The 14,820-nt window shown below is 36.1% G+C and overlaps 2 protein-coding genes across 2 annotated transcripts in view; both read left to right on the forward strand.

Moving 5' to 3' along the window:
* The window catches only part of LOC106557354 (transmembrane protease serine 12-like), a 43,287-nt gene extending 41,561 nt beyond the window's left edge, over positions 1-1,726 (forward strand). The window contains exon 5 of the mRNA XM_087710355.1: positions 1,634-1,726. Within this exon, the coding sequence (XP_087566481.1) occupies positions 1,634-1,687 (54 nt within the window). The 3' untranslated portion in view covers positions 1,688-1,726. The remainder of the gene's footprint in view (positions 1-1,633) is intronic.
* LOC106543484 (transmembrane protease serine 12-like) lies at positions 1,642-12,791 on the forward strand. The gene is made up of 4 exons (XM_087710360.1): positions 1,642-1,835; positions 8,650-8,915; positions 11,316-11,458; positions 12,091-12,791. The coding sequence occupies exons 1-4, from the start codon at positions 1,654-1,656 to the stop codon at positions 12,328-12,330; spliced, it is 831 nt and encodes a 276-aa protein (XP_087566486.1). The 5' UTR covers positions 1,642-1,653; the 3' UTR covers positions 12,331-12,791.
* The last annotated feature ends 2,029 nt before the right edge of the window (positions 12,792-14,820 follow it).

A 14,820-nucleotide genomic window follows, 5' to 3' on the forward strand; every position in this document is an offset into this window, starting at 1 on the left:
GGAGAGAGAGAAGGAGAGGAGGGTGGAAGGGAGAGAAAGAGAAGGAGAGAGGGCAGGAAGGGGAAGAGAGAGGGTAGGAGTAGGGGAGAGGTAAGGGAAGAAAGAAGGGGAAGGAGAGGAGGAAGGAAGGAAGTAGAGAAGGAAGGGAGGGAAAAAAGAAAGGGAAAATAAGGTGGTGTTACAACAGGCACTTGGGATGGTAAACAAAACAACTCAAACTGTATATTATAACCTTTTAAATGGAATAACGAAAGTATAAGAATGGCAAAGAAAAAGAATAACTGTGAATGTATACCTATAATTGTATGTAAGAGAATAAATGACAGTAAGAATATAAAACACAATATAGGTAAACAATATTTTGTTACAAATATCTAAGTATAAATAAATATAGAATTGTACATAAAAATGGATAACGAATACGGAGACCATGAATGCAAGGTAGAAATGTATAGAAGGGAAAACACTAACTGTAAAGAAACCGATACGGAACTGCTGTATGATATATGATGGAACTTCTTGTTCCTATGTTGTTTTAAGTCATGTGTTTGTTTTTGTTAATGTGTTTGTGTGTTTAAAATAAAAATTTAAAAAAATATGCAGCATTGGTTTCTTTGTCTGATCTAGCTTGTGGAGCTGTTGGGAAGGGGAATAGGGAAGAGACTGGGTACTCTTTCTTCTTTTCATTGCCTGAATCTTGGCCTCAGTCTCTGCACTAAAAATTAGGAAGGAGGTTTCTGAGAAGGTAGATGGAAAGCAGAACAAATTTTCCCCTCCCTGTCATTTCCCCCACTATAGTTTAATACAATTGAGGAGTCTGTTCTCTTCTGGTCCCCATGATTATTGATTGTGGCTTGACCATGGAGACTGCCACTCAACTTGAAATCCCATGCGTTTTGGAAGGAATTACCTGATGGAATCAATAGAGACTCGAGATTGTAATTTTTTTAGTGAAGAGTTGTAAGGGGGATTGGGTTAAAGGATTGGGTGCTTATGCCATCAGTTTCTGTATTCTTTAGTATTTAGATTGTTGGGCTTTCCTTTTACTTAGTTTGTATTTATTTATTAAATTTTGAAACCGTCCATCTCCTTCAGAGAGGTTTTGTGGCTGTGAAGTTTACATGGGTAGTAATTTGCAACTCAGCACCTGCAGCATTTATCAGTTTCCCTAGGTAAGTACACAGGGAAATAAGCACACTAATGGATTACTAGAGGTTGGACCCATGACATAGCCCAACTGTCGGAGAGTGACTCTAACATAACCATGGATAGCAACTTGAGAAGAAACTCGCAAGAAGAGTTGGTTTTAGACAAATATAAAGGCCATGCAGGACAAAATCAAAGCAATCCATATTTACACTAGTTATATTAGAGCAGCATTATAAAGTATCATTAAATTATCTTTACTAGACAAAATATTCGAGGGAGGGAGGAGGGAAGGCTGAAAAAAATTCTATATTAATAAATTCTGCATGATCAGTGTTTAGAAATAATGTACAAGAAGAGTATGGACTCTCGAATTATATTCTAATTAGAAATTGCTTTCAGGATCTGTTTTAATGCCAACTGCAGTGTGTTTTATGGACTATTTACAACTATTACATTTAATTAGTATTTGTGTTTTGTTTTCTAGAATGTGGAACAAGGCCTGCTATGGATGAGACAATATCAATCAATCGGATTGTAGGAGGACGCGATGCTCCACTTGGAGCATGGCCATGGCAAGTTAGTCTTCAAGTTTACAGCTTAGGTGTAGGATACCATCATATCTGTGGTGGAGTAGTAATTACTAACAACTCATTACTGACAGCAGCACACTGCATTAAAAGATGGAAGTATGTATCTTAATTTTTAACATTTTTCAATTAATTTTAGATTTTAAAAAAGTGAGGTAAAATTGATTTGAAAATATTTGTATATTTTATGAATATTTCCCCCCCTGAATTGATTTATCAAGCCATAAAAATACTATTAGAAATTTACAGTTTTATATGGGGCAAGATGAAATATTCCACCTAGTAAAGTAAACTAAATTAACAACTTAACAGAATTGATTGTACAGAAAACAATAAAGAATTTGTATAAATAGGCAACCTTTGACTTTATAACTTAGAAAGGTAGCTAATTTTCTCACATTTTATTTAAGGTCATGGAAATATATATTAAAAAATAAATTCCATGCCAATCAAATCTAATTTTTAGGTATGCCCCATACCATAGGTCAGTACTATACACAAGATTTATACAAAGCAACACTCAAAACCAAAACCAAATTAAGCTTCACAAGTTAACAGAAAATATCTATTGTATAAAAGTATTGTTAAAATGATCTATACAGTAATTTTATAAAAGAAATATAATTAAAATAAAACAAATGCAAACCAAAAAAGTAGAAGATAAAAAAGAAAGAGTAGAAGTTGCAGAAAAAAATGAAAGACATTAGAAAACAAAGAAAAATAATATTGTGAAGAGAAAGAAATATGTAAAGTGATTTCCCTTCCTCACAATTTTAAACAATGTTTATAACTTAGCATCTTCTTTTAAAATATTATAAATGATCTCTTTTTCCCATATCCAATCTCTTAATTAAATCCTTACAACCTTGTCATTTCAGTTCTAATGTCAGCAAAAGTCCATCAAGAGTTACCAGAAATAACATATCTATTATATGTTCATATGATAAACAACATATCATAAAAACATATATTTTAAGCTTAGCCAAATAAACCATCTTTCTTTTACTTCTCCCTTACTTTTATTTAAGGAGGAAGTCTTAATTTTTAGTTCCTCCAACTAATGTAGAACTTGATTTCTTTTATTTTTTTCTTTGTCCCTTCTCATAAAATTATTCAAACTTTCAGTAAGCCTCTTTTGTAAATCCAAAATAAGAAATTATTCCAGTCGCTCTTTGTTTTTTTTGTAAATATAACTTTTATTTACAATAAAAAGGGATTGTAAATATCCCTTTCAATTATTAATATATAAGCTAACTTCTTTTGTATATCAAATGTAAAATCTTCTATGTCATTCTCATAGTCTGTTAATTCTATTTTCACATCAGTCTCAATCATGTCTGGTAATACTTGCTTCTCTTCAGTAGGATCTTTTTATCTAATTATAGAGGCAGACACTTAAAATTAACTTCTGGGACCATTGATCAAAAATATTTTTAAATATGTCCAATTTTGCTTCATTGTAAATTAAAATTGGATTTTTTCCCTTTAATTGTAATTTTTTAGTTCCCTTTAGTTTCCAATTTTTAAATCTTTTTTTTTAAATCAAAAGATAGGCATTTTTCCATGGAAAGAATTATTTATAATTCTTTAAAATAGCAATAGCAATAGCAGTTAGACTTATATACCACTTCATAGGGTTTTCAGCACTCTCTAAGCGGTTTACAGAGTCAGCATATCGCCCCCACAGTCTGGGTCCTCATTTCACCCACCTTGGAAGGATGGAAGGCTGAGTCAACCTTGAGCCAGTGAGATTAGAACCACTGAACTGCAGATAACAGTCAGCTGAAGTGGCCTGCAGTACTGCACCCTAACCACTGCGCCACCTCGGCTCTAAAATTAATTCCCAGAATTTATTTCAAACTTATCTGGCACCTTAGTCCAATTGTATCTTTTTAAAAGCAAAGTTTTAATTAGCCTGTTGCTTATTGAAAAAAAATTAAGTTCTTAAACTTATAGTTAAAACTTCTTTTGTTAACAATTGAAGAAAACTCTCCCAAGTTATCAATATTCCTAACAGCTGAAAAGCTACAAAACAAGATGGTTATTCATTGGTCTCTCAGAGCTTTAAACCCACTAAAGCTGTGATGGCGAACCTATGGAACATGTGCCATAGATGGCACGCGGAGCCATATCAGCAGGCACGCGAGTCAGAAGTCAGTAAATAGACCATTTCTGGCCTCCAGAGGGCTTCCAGGCTCCAAAAAAGCCATGCACCGATGTGCAGTGCAGCAGGGAGGGTAGTCACATGTGCATGCGTAGGAGCATGGCAAGGGGGCATTAAATTATGGGTGTGGGCATGCAGGCGTGCGCGAAAGCACACACACATGCTTTTGGCACCCAAGGCAAAAAAGGTTTGCCATCACTGCACTAGAGACTGCCATCTTGTGATCATCCTGCAAGGAGCAGCTGACTGGAGAACTTATGGGTGATCTCCTTGTCCAGAGAAGAATTATTATAATAACTTTGTGAGAGGGATTATAATAACTGTGAGAGGGATCTTGGAGTCCTAGTGGACAACCATTTAAATATGAGCCAGCAGTGTGCAGCAGCCGCTGCCAAATAAGTCAACACATTTCTAGGCTGCATAAACAGAGGGATAGAATCAAGATCACATGAAGTGTTAATACCACTTTATAATGCCTTGTAATACTGCATCCAGTTTTGGTGTCCATGATGTAAAAAATATGTTGTTATTCTGGAAAGAGTGCAGAGAAGACCAAACAAAGATGATTAGAGGACTGGAGGCTAAAGCATCTGAAGAACGGAGCTGAAGAACAATATCTTAGGGGCTGCCACAAAGAAGAAGGAGTCAAACTATTCTCCAAAGCACATGAGAATAGGACAAGAAGCAATGGGTGGAAACTAAATCAAGGAGAGAAGCAATTTAGAACTAAGGAGAAATTTCCTGCCAGAACAATTAATCAGTGGAACAACTTGCTTCCAGAAGTTGTGAATGTTCCAACAGTGGAAGTTTTTTAGATGTTGAATAACATTTGTCTGAAGTGGTGTAGTGTTTTCTGCCTAAGCAGAGGTTTGACTAGAAGATCTCCATCTCTGTTTATTCTATTCTATTCTATTCTATTCTATTCTATTCTATTCTATTCTATTCTATTGCAGTCACTTGCTGACTCTATTCCACTGCAATTGTCATCTTCAGTTTGCCATTTTTTCCCCTGGAAGTCCCATAAAATGATCAAATCCTAATAGTTGCCATGTCTTTCATTGGTCCTTCCTATTAAGATTGTCATAATAAAAGAAACCTTGCACTGGAGGTTAGCAATCTAATAACAAAAATGCCACTAAGTGCTCATTAGGCTCTAGATATTAAGAGCCTAGCAATTTTGCTAAGAATAGACATTTATAGGTGTCTAGAATAGACAGTAAAGCAGATAATGAGGCAGATTTTCAATTTGGAATTAACAGCATCTATAAAACCTTGGAAAAGGAAATTTGTCAACCAATATATGATATTAAAAGAGCAAATGGATATTGGAAAGAGAAAATGATTAGGTGTACCTAAAGTTGAGTGTGACCTTTTATAATTACAGGTAATTATAGATCCAAATAATATTCTTACCAATAATATAGAACTAGTTTTGTCATTTTTTTGAGATTTTTTTCCTTGGGGGGGGGGGGCTTCACAGTGTGGCCTACAGGCTTGAGATTTCCTAAATATTCCCACTGAAATACCATCTAGATCCTAAATTGCTTAGATTTCAAGGTAAGTCTGAGTGCATGTTATCTTTAAAGGAGAAATCAGCCAACCAAAAATATTCCAGAAATTAGTAGTTAAGAGAAAGGAATATTTTTCTGAATCAGGGAATTGGAGTCTTACCAGCAAGTGGTCTAACAGTAGCAATGGAGAAAGCCTGTACCTCCCTCAAATCCTTTTTTGGGCTTTCTTTCATTTTTAATTAGTTTTCAGCAAAAAAAGGGGAGGGAGAATGGACTTGCTTAATGACATGATTCACTTAATGACCATATAATTCTCTTAATGACTGCATGACTCACAACCATCATAAAAGTGGTTGTAAAACTGAATTAGTTACATGGTGACCCACTTAATGATCATAATGACTTACGAACAGAATTCTGGGTTCAGTTGTTGTTAAGTGACAACTACCTGAATTGTGAATTGAAAAATAAAATGTAGTTTTCCAATGATTTGGTACACAAAATCTGAGAGCTAATAGCAATATCATTTCTATCTTGTACAATTTAATAAAGGTTGAGGGAATTGTGCAAGAGAATGACCAAATGTGCTAGCAAACACAACTTGAATTTTCAAGAACGTTAGGACCAAAAGTAGCTAATCAGCAGTGAGCTTGGCTGACCAATCAAAATGCACAGAGGCTAAATCTATGAGCCAATCAATGTTGTCATACTCTCTGACTATAAATAGGGATGAAAAGGATCGAGAAATTTAATTTAGCTTTGGATGTGGGCAAGGATGAAGGCCTTTGCTTTCATCAGTACTGAGCAGTGGCATCACATCTTTGTGCTTCATGAAGAGGATTACTCCAGTACAGAAATAGCCAAGAAAGTGAAATGCCATTGCACCATGGTGAGCAGAGTGGTTGAAAAATAACAAATAACTGGTTCAGTTGATGACAGGCTTTGCTCTGGAAGACCAAGAAAGTCGACAAAATGGCAAGATTGGGCTCTGCAACGCCTTTCAATGGCTGACAGGAAACTCACTTCACCTCAGATTACAAGAATTTGGGGTGAAACGTGATATAAAAGTGTACACAAACACAGTGCATCGCAGACTGCTTGCCAGAGGGCTTAAAGGCTGCAGGGCTTGAAGTAAACCTTTGCTCACAGACGCTCACCACTCTTGTCGATGTGCGTAGGCCAAGAAGTATGCCAAGTGGACCAACAAACAGTGGGCCAAGGTCATCTTCAGTGACGAGAACAATTTCTACTTGACTGGGAATTAGTGCAATAAGTATGTCAGAAGATTTCCAGCTGAAGAATTTAGGCTGTACTGGCTGAATCTCTCTGAAGCATCCATTGCACGTCATAATCTGGGGCTGTATCACTGCTTCTGGTATTGGTCAGATACAAATCATGCAGGGAATCATGAATTCCAAGCAGTATGTTGAAGTCCTGGAAAAGACCATGCTTCCTTCAGCTCAGGAACTTGTAGGGAAGGACTTTTACTTCCAGGATGACAACGCTCCTTGTCATCAAGCCAAGTCCGTTCAGCAGTGGATGAAGAAGCATAGTGTTTGACTTCTGGATTGGCTAGCTCAGAGCCCGGATATAAATCCAATTGAGAACTTGTGGGCCAAGATCGGTTACAAAATAAGCAAGAAGCATCCGAAGACCAAGCAGGAGCTGTTTGAATCCATTACTGCAGCCTCGCACCACATTGTCACCAAAGATCACGTGCAAAGGCTTATACAGTCTATGCCAAAGCAATGCTGCCTGGTGATAAGCAATAAGGGCTAGCCAATTTCATATTAGTAACCATGCTTGGTTTCCTAAACTGTCCTTTTCAGAGCCACAAACAATAAAAATGTTAAACAATGAAAACATTAGCATCAGCCTTAGTAATTGCAACATGTATGCCACTGGGTATGCATCAGTTAATCTGTTTTCATAGTCATTGTAAGCATGCAAGAAAATTCACAATCCCCATCCAAACAGCACCAAATTGCAAAAAGCTTATGCTTTTCATTTAAAAACCACCAGTATTTATTTAAATATAACAATATTTGCATAGCACTAGCATAAAATTGTCAGCCCTCAGGCTGCCATCCAGGGGGAACCTGTCCATCACCATGCCCGCTCAGCCATGCTTACACGCCACTAACGCTGCCACGTTGATGTTGCCTCTCTGATGTTGATTTGAGTCTGTAGCTGCATGTGGCTGGCTCTTCTACTCGGGTCCAACTGCCTACTCTGATGTAAATCTTCTACTCAGGTCCAACTGCCTACTCTGATGTAATTCTTTTGCTCGGATGCGGCTAACCAGGAAAGAGGCTATGATGACACTGAGTGGGGGTGTGGCTAAGGGTGTGGGTTGGTGATGGTGGGTGGGTGTCATCTGGGTGGAGTTGTGGGTGGAGCTGGGAGGGGTAATGGTGTATGTATGTGTGTGTGTGTGTGTGTGTATGTATGTATGTATGTATATATATATGATTTTTTTTACAACCCCTGGTAAGCCCCAATTATGGGAGGAAGCGAACTCCTTCCATCATCTGTCTATCGGCTCGTCACAAGAGTCCATCACGACAGAAACCCAATATTTTTACTGTTGCCTTTGTTATATTTGTGGTTTTTTTTTTATTTGTGCTGATAAATAAATAAAGGGAGACTAGTATAGATCTATTTCAAGCTATTTAGCTCTCATCAGCTAGCCATACCCTTACTGGGACTTGAACCTGGGCTATATTACATCCTAGGCAAACTTCTTAGCCATTAGGCCACAGGCTCTTATCCATTATCAGCGAAGCCAGGGTGAAAGGTAAGATACCTTATATATATGGGTGACAGTGTTAACTTGGTTAGAACTGACTTGGATTTGATTACCTTTGTATCATTGTCATTTAGTGCTGGTTATCACATAGTTTCTTAGAGATAAAAGTTTTTCACCAAACAAACTGAATCTCTGTTTGTATGCAACGTGAACACCGGAACGTGACAGAAATATAAAATCAATGGCCTATCCAAAAAATGTCAAAAACCGTAAAGCGTGCAGGACTTTTTCACATAACTGTAGTAAAGGCAGGTTTCCTATCAATAATCAAATTTCGGATTCTACATAGGATTCCTGATTCAAATTTTGGTCTGGTAAGAAGCTTAGTAGTTTTGCCAAGAACAGATGTCATGTCAATTCTTAAATAGAACTGGTCATAATTCTATAATAAACATTATCTACAATATATCATTTTTTCCCCTCTCCTAGGAGCCCAGACTTTTGGAGAGCTGTATTTGGCTTACATCATCTTTATCATCCTCAGTATTACACTAGAGAGAGACAAATCAAAAGAATTATAATCCATTCTCATTTCAACAAGGAAACGTATGAAAATGATATTGCAGTATTCATATTTAAAAATCCTATCAAATTTAATGATTATATCCAGCCTATCTGCTTATTTCCAAGTTCTCTTTTTCTAGGGAATGATACTCTATGTTATATAACAGGATGGGGAACTGCAGGTGAGAAAGGTAAATGTTTTAATCTCCCTGTAAATTTAATGTTGAGTACAGTCATAATTTCACTGAACTCATAAATTCTTCCTATGTTACTTCCATTTATCCCATTAAGTAGAAAAAAGCCTCGGGTGACCTTTATGATACATAGGAAATTGGGGGTGGGGTGGGGGGAATGTGTATTTGTATTAAACAGTTTGTGCTTATATTGCTTTTGTTTCATCAATTACTGAGCATTATATGCAGCTATTTCTTCAGTTTCAACAATTTCAATAAGCATTGGTCCTGTTTTTATAATAAGCAATAAACAATGATTTTTTTTAAAAAAATGGAAGTGTGTGTATCTATAGACACGTATGTTTGTATGTACGTGCATATATATGTACGTATGTCTGTCTGTCTGTCTGTCTTTGGTTATTCGGGTTTTCTCCCGCGTAAAATTGGAAGTGTCTTGGCGCTGTTTCAACAAAGTCTCATTTGCCATCTTCAGGCTTGTTTTCTCGGCTTCGTGCTTCCAGAAGCAATGTGAGATCTCAGCTGTTTCTTCCTTTTAACTGCCAGTGGGGGTTTAAGCTGATTGGGTGGGAGCTTGGCTGTGTTCTGATTGGGTGGAGGTGTGTTCTGATTGGTTGGGGGTTTGTGCTTCATATAAGGATTGGAGGGGTTTAAAGTGACTAATGGTGCAGTTGCGGTCTGGCTTCTGGTCCTTGGTCGTGCCAAATGGAAGCACGAAGCCGAGCAAACAAGCCTGAAGATGACAAATGAGACTTCGTCAAAACGGCACCAAGACACTTCCAATTTTACGCGGGAGAAAACCCGAATAATCAAAGACCTACATACTAACACCCGCGAAAACCTCAGGAGATATATATATATATATATATATATATATATATATATATATATATATATATATATATATATATATATATATATATATATATATATATATATATATATATATATATATATATATATATATATATATATATATTTCTCCAGTCTCTCTCTCTCTCCCCCCCCCTCTCTCTCCCTCTCCCCCCCCTCTCTCTCTCTCTCTCTCTCTCTCTCTCTCTATCTATCTATCTATCTATATATATATATATATATATATTTGTGTGTGTGTGTGTATTTGTGCTGATAAATAAATAAAGGGAGACTAGTATAGATCTATTTCAAGCTATTTAGCTCTCATTAGCTAGCCATACCCTTACTGGGATTCGAACCTGTGCTGTATTGCATCTTAGGTGAACGTCTTAGCCATTAAGCACAAATGGTAGCCATTAAACACAAATATAACAAAGGCAACAGTAAAAATATTGGGTTTCTGTCGTGATGGACTCTTGTGACGAGCCGACTGACAGATGATGGAAGCAGTTAGCTTCCTCCCATAATTGGGGCTTACCAGGGGTTGTGACTCTAAATATGAATATGAATATGAATATGAATATGAATATATATATATATATATATATATATATATATATATATATATATATATATATATATATATACACATACATACATACACACACACACACACACACACACATACATACATACATACATACATACATATAAAAATTTGCTCTAAGCAAAATATTTTGACTGTGGTATCTTTATGTCTCAAATAAGAACATGAATCAAGAAATAATGTTTATTGGAGAAGGAGAATCAGCTCAAAGCAAGGACAAAGAACAATGAGTTGGTATACAGTACTTGCATCTATATAGATAAAATTGTTTGCCATTGTTATGAGAGAAAAGGACTTGGACAAAATCATGTAAACCTTGTAAGAGAAAAAAAGCTGCATATAGTTTAAGTTCACATAACAGAGAACAAACAACCTTTACTATCACGTGCTTTCAATTAAAATATTCTGCTCCTCACACTTGCTGTTTCATGAACTTTTTCAACTTTGCCATACATGTGCTGACATTGTACCAATCACTCTGAAACTTCTGATCTTGATATTCTAACCTCTGCTTTGTAAATAGTGTTCACATTCTTCCATACTGAGCTAGTAAGAGTAAAGTATTTTGCTTTAAAAATTCAATCATGAAAAATCCACTTAACTCCTTTGCGTAGGATTAGTAAATAAATAGGTTTATTGTTGTGACTTCAGGTCATAATAATGTATATTTGCAGAATACCATATATTTATTTCACATGTAGGATTCTGCTAAATAAAAAAAGTTACTAATCTCTATGACACATTGTATAAAAATATATGCCTTCCCTCCCAATACTTGTACTATGTCATTGTGAATTTTAAAAAATTCATTTTTATCTTTGAAAACATTGCTGCTATTCAAAAAGTAAATAGCTGTCAGAAGGCAGCCGTTTTGCTTATTGAGTTATATTTTTTTAAGTATAAGTATACTTGTAGCATTACTTTTTATTTTTTCATTAAAGGTCGAAAAAAGCACGTATTACAAGAAGCACGGGTTGATATTATTCCACAAAGTATCTGTAACAGATATGATTGGTATGGTGGAATTGTAACAACAAATATGTTTTGTGCTGGCTCTGCAAGTGGAGCTGTGGATAGTTGTCAGGTAAAACTGAAATCATTTCATTTTTAATTATTTTGCCATAAAATCCTGATTGGTACCATTTGACTAGTCAAGCAAATAAATTTACAAATCTAGGAAATAAAATTGATACTTTCTGTGAGAAAACAAACATCACAATTTAGTTCAAGTAATATTTTTTACTTTGCTTAGAATATTTCAACCACTTTGTGTCCATACAAAACAATTTTGAAATAAAGGTTGAAAGTGGTTCATTTCAACATTGCATATGTAGTAATCATAAAACTTAGCAGAGGATGAATACTGTTATGTATTTCTAGATGTATATCTTAACTTTTAAAGTAAGCATATTTATACTGGAAATGGAATGCCCAAAATATTAATGAAGATATTTAGTAATGCTAATCATTTAACTAAATCACTGATTTAGCAATCTTGCACAACTTACCCAAAAGTAGCCCCATTTAATTAAATGGGCTGAATGCTAAGTGCACTTTGTAACACTGCTCTCTAAATGACTCACAAGATTGCCTAATTCAAACTTTCCATATATTTAGAAAAAATATTTTAACAATTCATGTCCAAATAGGCCTTCAATATCTTAAAATGTAAATGCATTCTAATTAACATTCAAATTAATTCCTTCATTTTTTTAGGGAGACAGTGGCGGACCGTTGATGTGTTATATCCAAGATGTGGCACAATATTATCTGGTAGGAATAACCAGCTTTGGCCGTGGTTGTGGCCGACCACAAAATCCAGGGATCTATGTACGTCTAGATAATTACAGCAATTGGCTAAAACCTTTTTTACAAAGCAGAACTACTACCATGAACATTCATAGTGTTCTAATATTGTTGATAATAAGATGTATAACATTCCATATTTCTCTGTGAAAAATTGACATTATATCATAAGGGCTTTTAAATATTGCTTCTTCTTATAAACATGTATAAAGCAATTTTTAACAATATGAATATATTATGTTTAACATGCATTTTGTAATATTTCGGTCACCTAGCCTAAATAAATCGAAAATATGTATTTAAATTGTTACTTTAAAAAGGAAACAAAAAGTTTAAATCAATTACATATAGCTGTCAGAGAGGACAAGGCAGAGGAGTCATTGCAAAGATAAGAAGGGGGGAAGCTATGAATTTCATTGTGACTATCAAATGGATTAAAATATAAGAATATTTTACTATACCAATAAGATTGGTCTCTCTATTGTGAAAACACTTTTCCCTCCAGGATGGAATTAATAATTTATAAAATAATTTCACATAAATTCAAAAGAAATGCATATGACAAGTGTCTAATGTTCCCATGTATTCACTATCATTATAAAAATAATAAAATGTATCGCAATTGAATACAGATTGTATGCTTGAAATTCCAGTGGACTATTTTACTTTCATTCTCAACTAAGTAACTATCATATAAGGCTGTTATGGCGAGCCTATGGCATGCGTACCACAGGTGGCACATGGAGCCCTCTCTACGGGCACGTGAGCTGTTGCCCCAGCTCAGCTCCACTACACATGTGTGCGTGCCTCCCGTCAACCAGGATTTTGGAGTCTCTACTCTGCATGTGCGGGGCATAGGGAGTTGCAGTGCTCCCCCCACCCCTCTGCAGGCCATTTTTGGTCCAGAGGAGGAGGCTGCAGGGAGGCCTGCTAGGCCCAAAACGAGCCACGGGGGGCATTATGGGTATGGGCATTCACACCCACACTGTCACATGTGCATGCTCACTTTCGGCATGGAATGACAAAAATGTTAGCCATCATTGATACGAGGATTTGGCTTAGCTAATTTCATAGTATTTTTTAAAAAACCAAACCACAAATTTTAAATGTCAGAAAAATAAAATTATTGATATCTCTTCTCAACCAATAAATTGTACAGCATGAATTTCTGCCTCCAAGCAGCAATTCATTAGAACTTCACTAGAAAAACTATTAAGTTGAAGTAATAAGATTTTGCACATGACCTATACTGGTAATAAACTATAAGTGGTAAACTATAAGTGGGGATATAATGTTATAATAAAGTAGTTCAAAAATACTGATTCATAGTAGCATGTTAAGCCAAGAAAAAAAACCTTTCCTTTAAAAAAAAACCTTTAAAAACCATAAAGAGCACAGTGATATTACAGTTCCAAAATCAATTTTATGTATTGATGGCAAAAGATCTAAGAAATTGTCCATCTGTCCATTCCTCCATCCGTCTATCTGTCTATTTAGGCATAACAGTTGGGCAGAAGCAAAACTCAGATCAAGTTTTCCTTTACAATTGGATATACCACCGTTGTAATTACAGTTTGTTTTCCTGTATGAAGGGTGTCCCTGCATGGCAGGAAAATTAACCCCAAAATCTTTCTGTGCAGCTACATACAAAAGTTTGATTTATTTTTTTTTAGAACGGAAAAGTTAGGTACAGGCCTGGAAGAAGGAACAAGAACATGCCAAAGAGGTTCTCAAGTACCTTTGGCTCAGGGATTATCAGGGATTTTGGAGGGTGCCAGTTTTAGAACAGCTATCAAAACATGTTTTTTTTTTCCCCAAAGCCCTTGGGATGGAAATTTTGTGAGCTGTTTGCTCTTATCTCTAATGGTTATTTTCAACCTTTAAAAAAAAAAGTGGGTATGCAAGGTGCATAGTATTAATTGCAGTGGCATCTAAGCCAAATAAATAAATCTTAATGAGCTCCCCATGGCTTCGGACCAGGTTAGCTGAGGGACCATCTCTTCCCGGTCACATCTACCTGACTCATCAGAGCAGGGAGGCAGGGAATGTTGCGGGTCCCATCCCTGAGGGAGATACCTCTGGTGGGACCCAGAAGGGCCTTCTCTGTGGTGGCTCCCTCTCTGGAACATCATTCCCCCTAAGATTAGAATGGCCCCCACTCTTTCTCTTCTGGAAGGCATTGAGGACATGACTTTGCCAGCGGGCCTGGGGAACCCAGAGGGGGATGGAGCCCATTAAATGGCTTGTGTGATCTGCTGTCACTGGGGCAGGGGTATTATATTAATTTATTGGAATCTTTTTATTAGTTTTACTGTTTTAAATGCGGTTTTATATTTTGTAAGCTGCCTTGAGTCGCCACAGGTGAATAGGCAGCAATGCAAATTCAATTATAAAATAAATAAATAATAAATCTTAAAAAGAATTTAATACTATAAAAGCATTATAAAATAAATATATATGGCACCAGGTAAAATTATGATGGATATTAATACAGCCAGGAAACCGAGTCCTTAACAAACTTAAAGCCCAGGCCCAGACACACTATCAAGTCTTCACATTCTTGCAAAGGCTAATGGGGTTGGACTTATCCTGATATCTAAAGGAAAAGTATTCCAGAGGGAAGAGCCTGTTTCTGCCAGC

The sequence above is a fragment of the Thamnophis sirtalis genome, unplaced genomic scaffold, assembly GCF_051295495.1.
Source record: "Thamnophis sirtalis isolate CommonGarterSnake01/CBP01778 unplaced genomic scaffold, rThaSir2_p1.2 scaffold_3, whole genome shotgun sequence".
Classification (NCBI taxonomy): Eukaryota; Metazoa; Chordata; class Lepidosauria; order Squamata; family Natricidae; genus Thamnophis; species Thamnophis sirtalis.

Bases quoted from the DNA above. Each gene is read 5' to 3' on its own strand.
- LOC106543484 (XM_087710360.1), top strand. From the start codon at position 1,654: ATGGATGAGACAATATCAATCAATCGGATTGTAGGAGGACGCGATGCT. The intron at 1,836-8,649 runs GTATGTATCTTA...CCCCTCTCCTAG, and splicing joins CACTGCATTAAAAGATGGAA to GAGCCCAGACTTTTGGAGAG. The intron at 8,916-11,315 runs GTAAATGTTTTA...TTTTCATTAAAG, and splicing joins GGGAACTGCAGGTGAGAAAG to GTCGAAAAAAGCACGTATTA.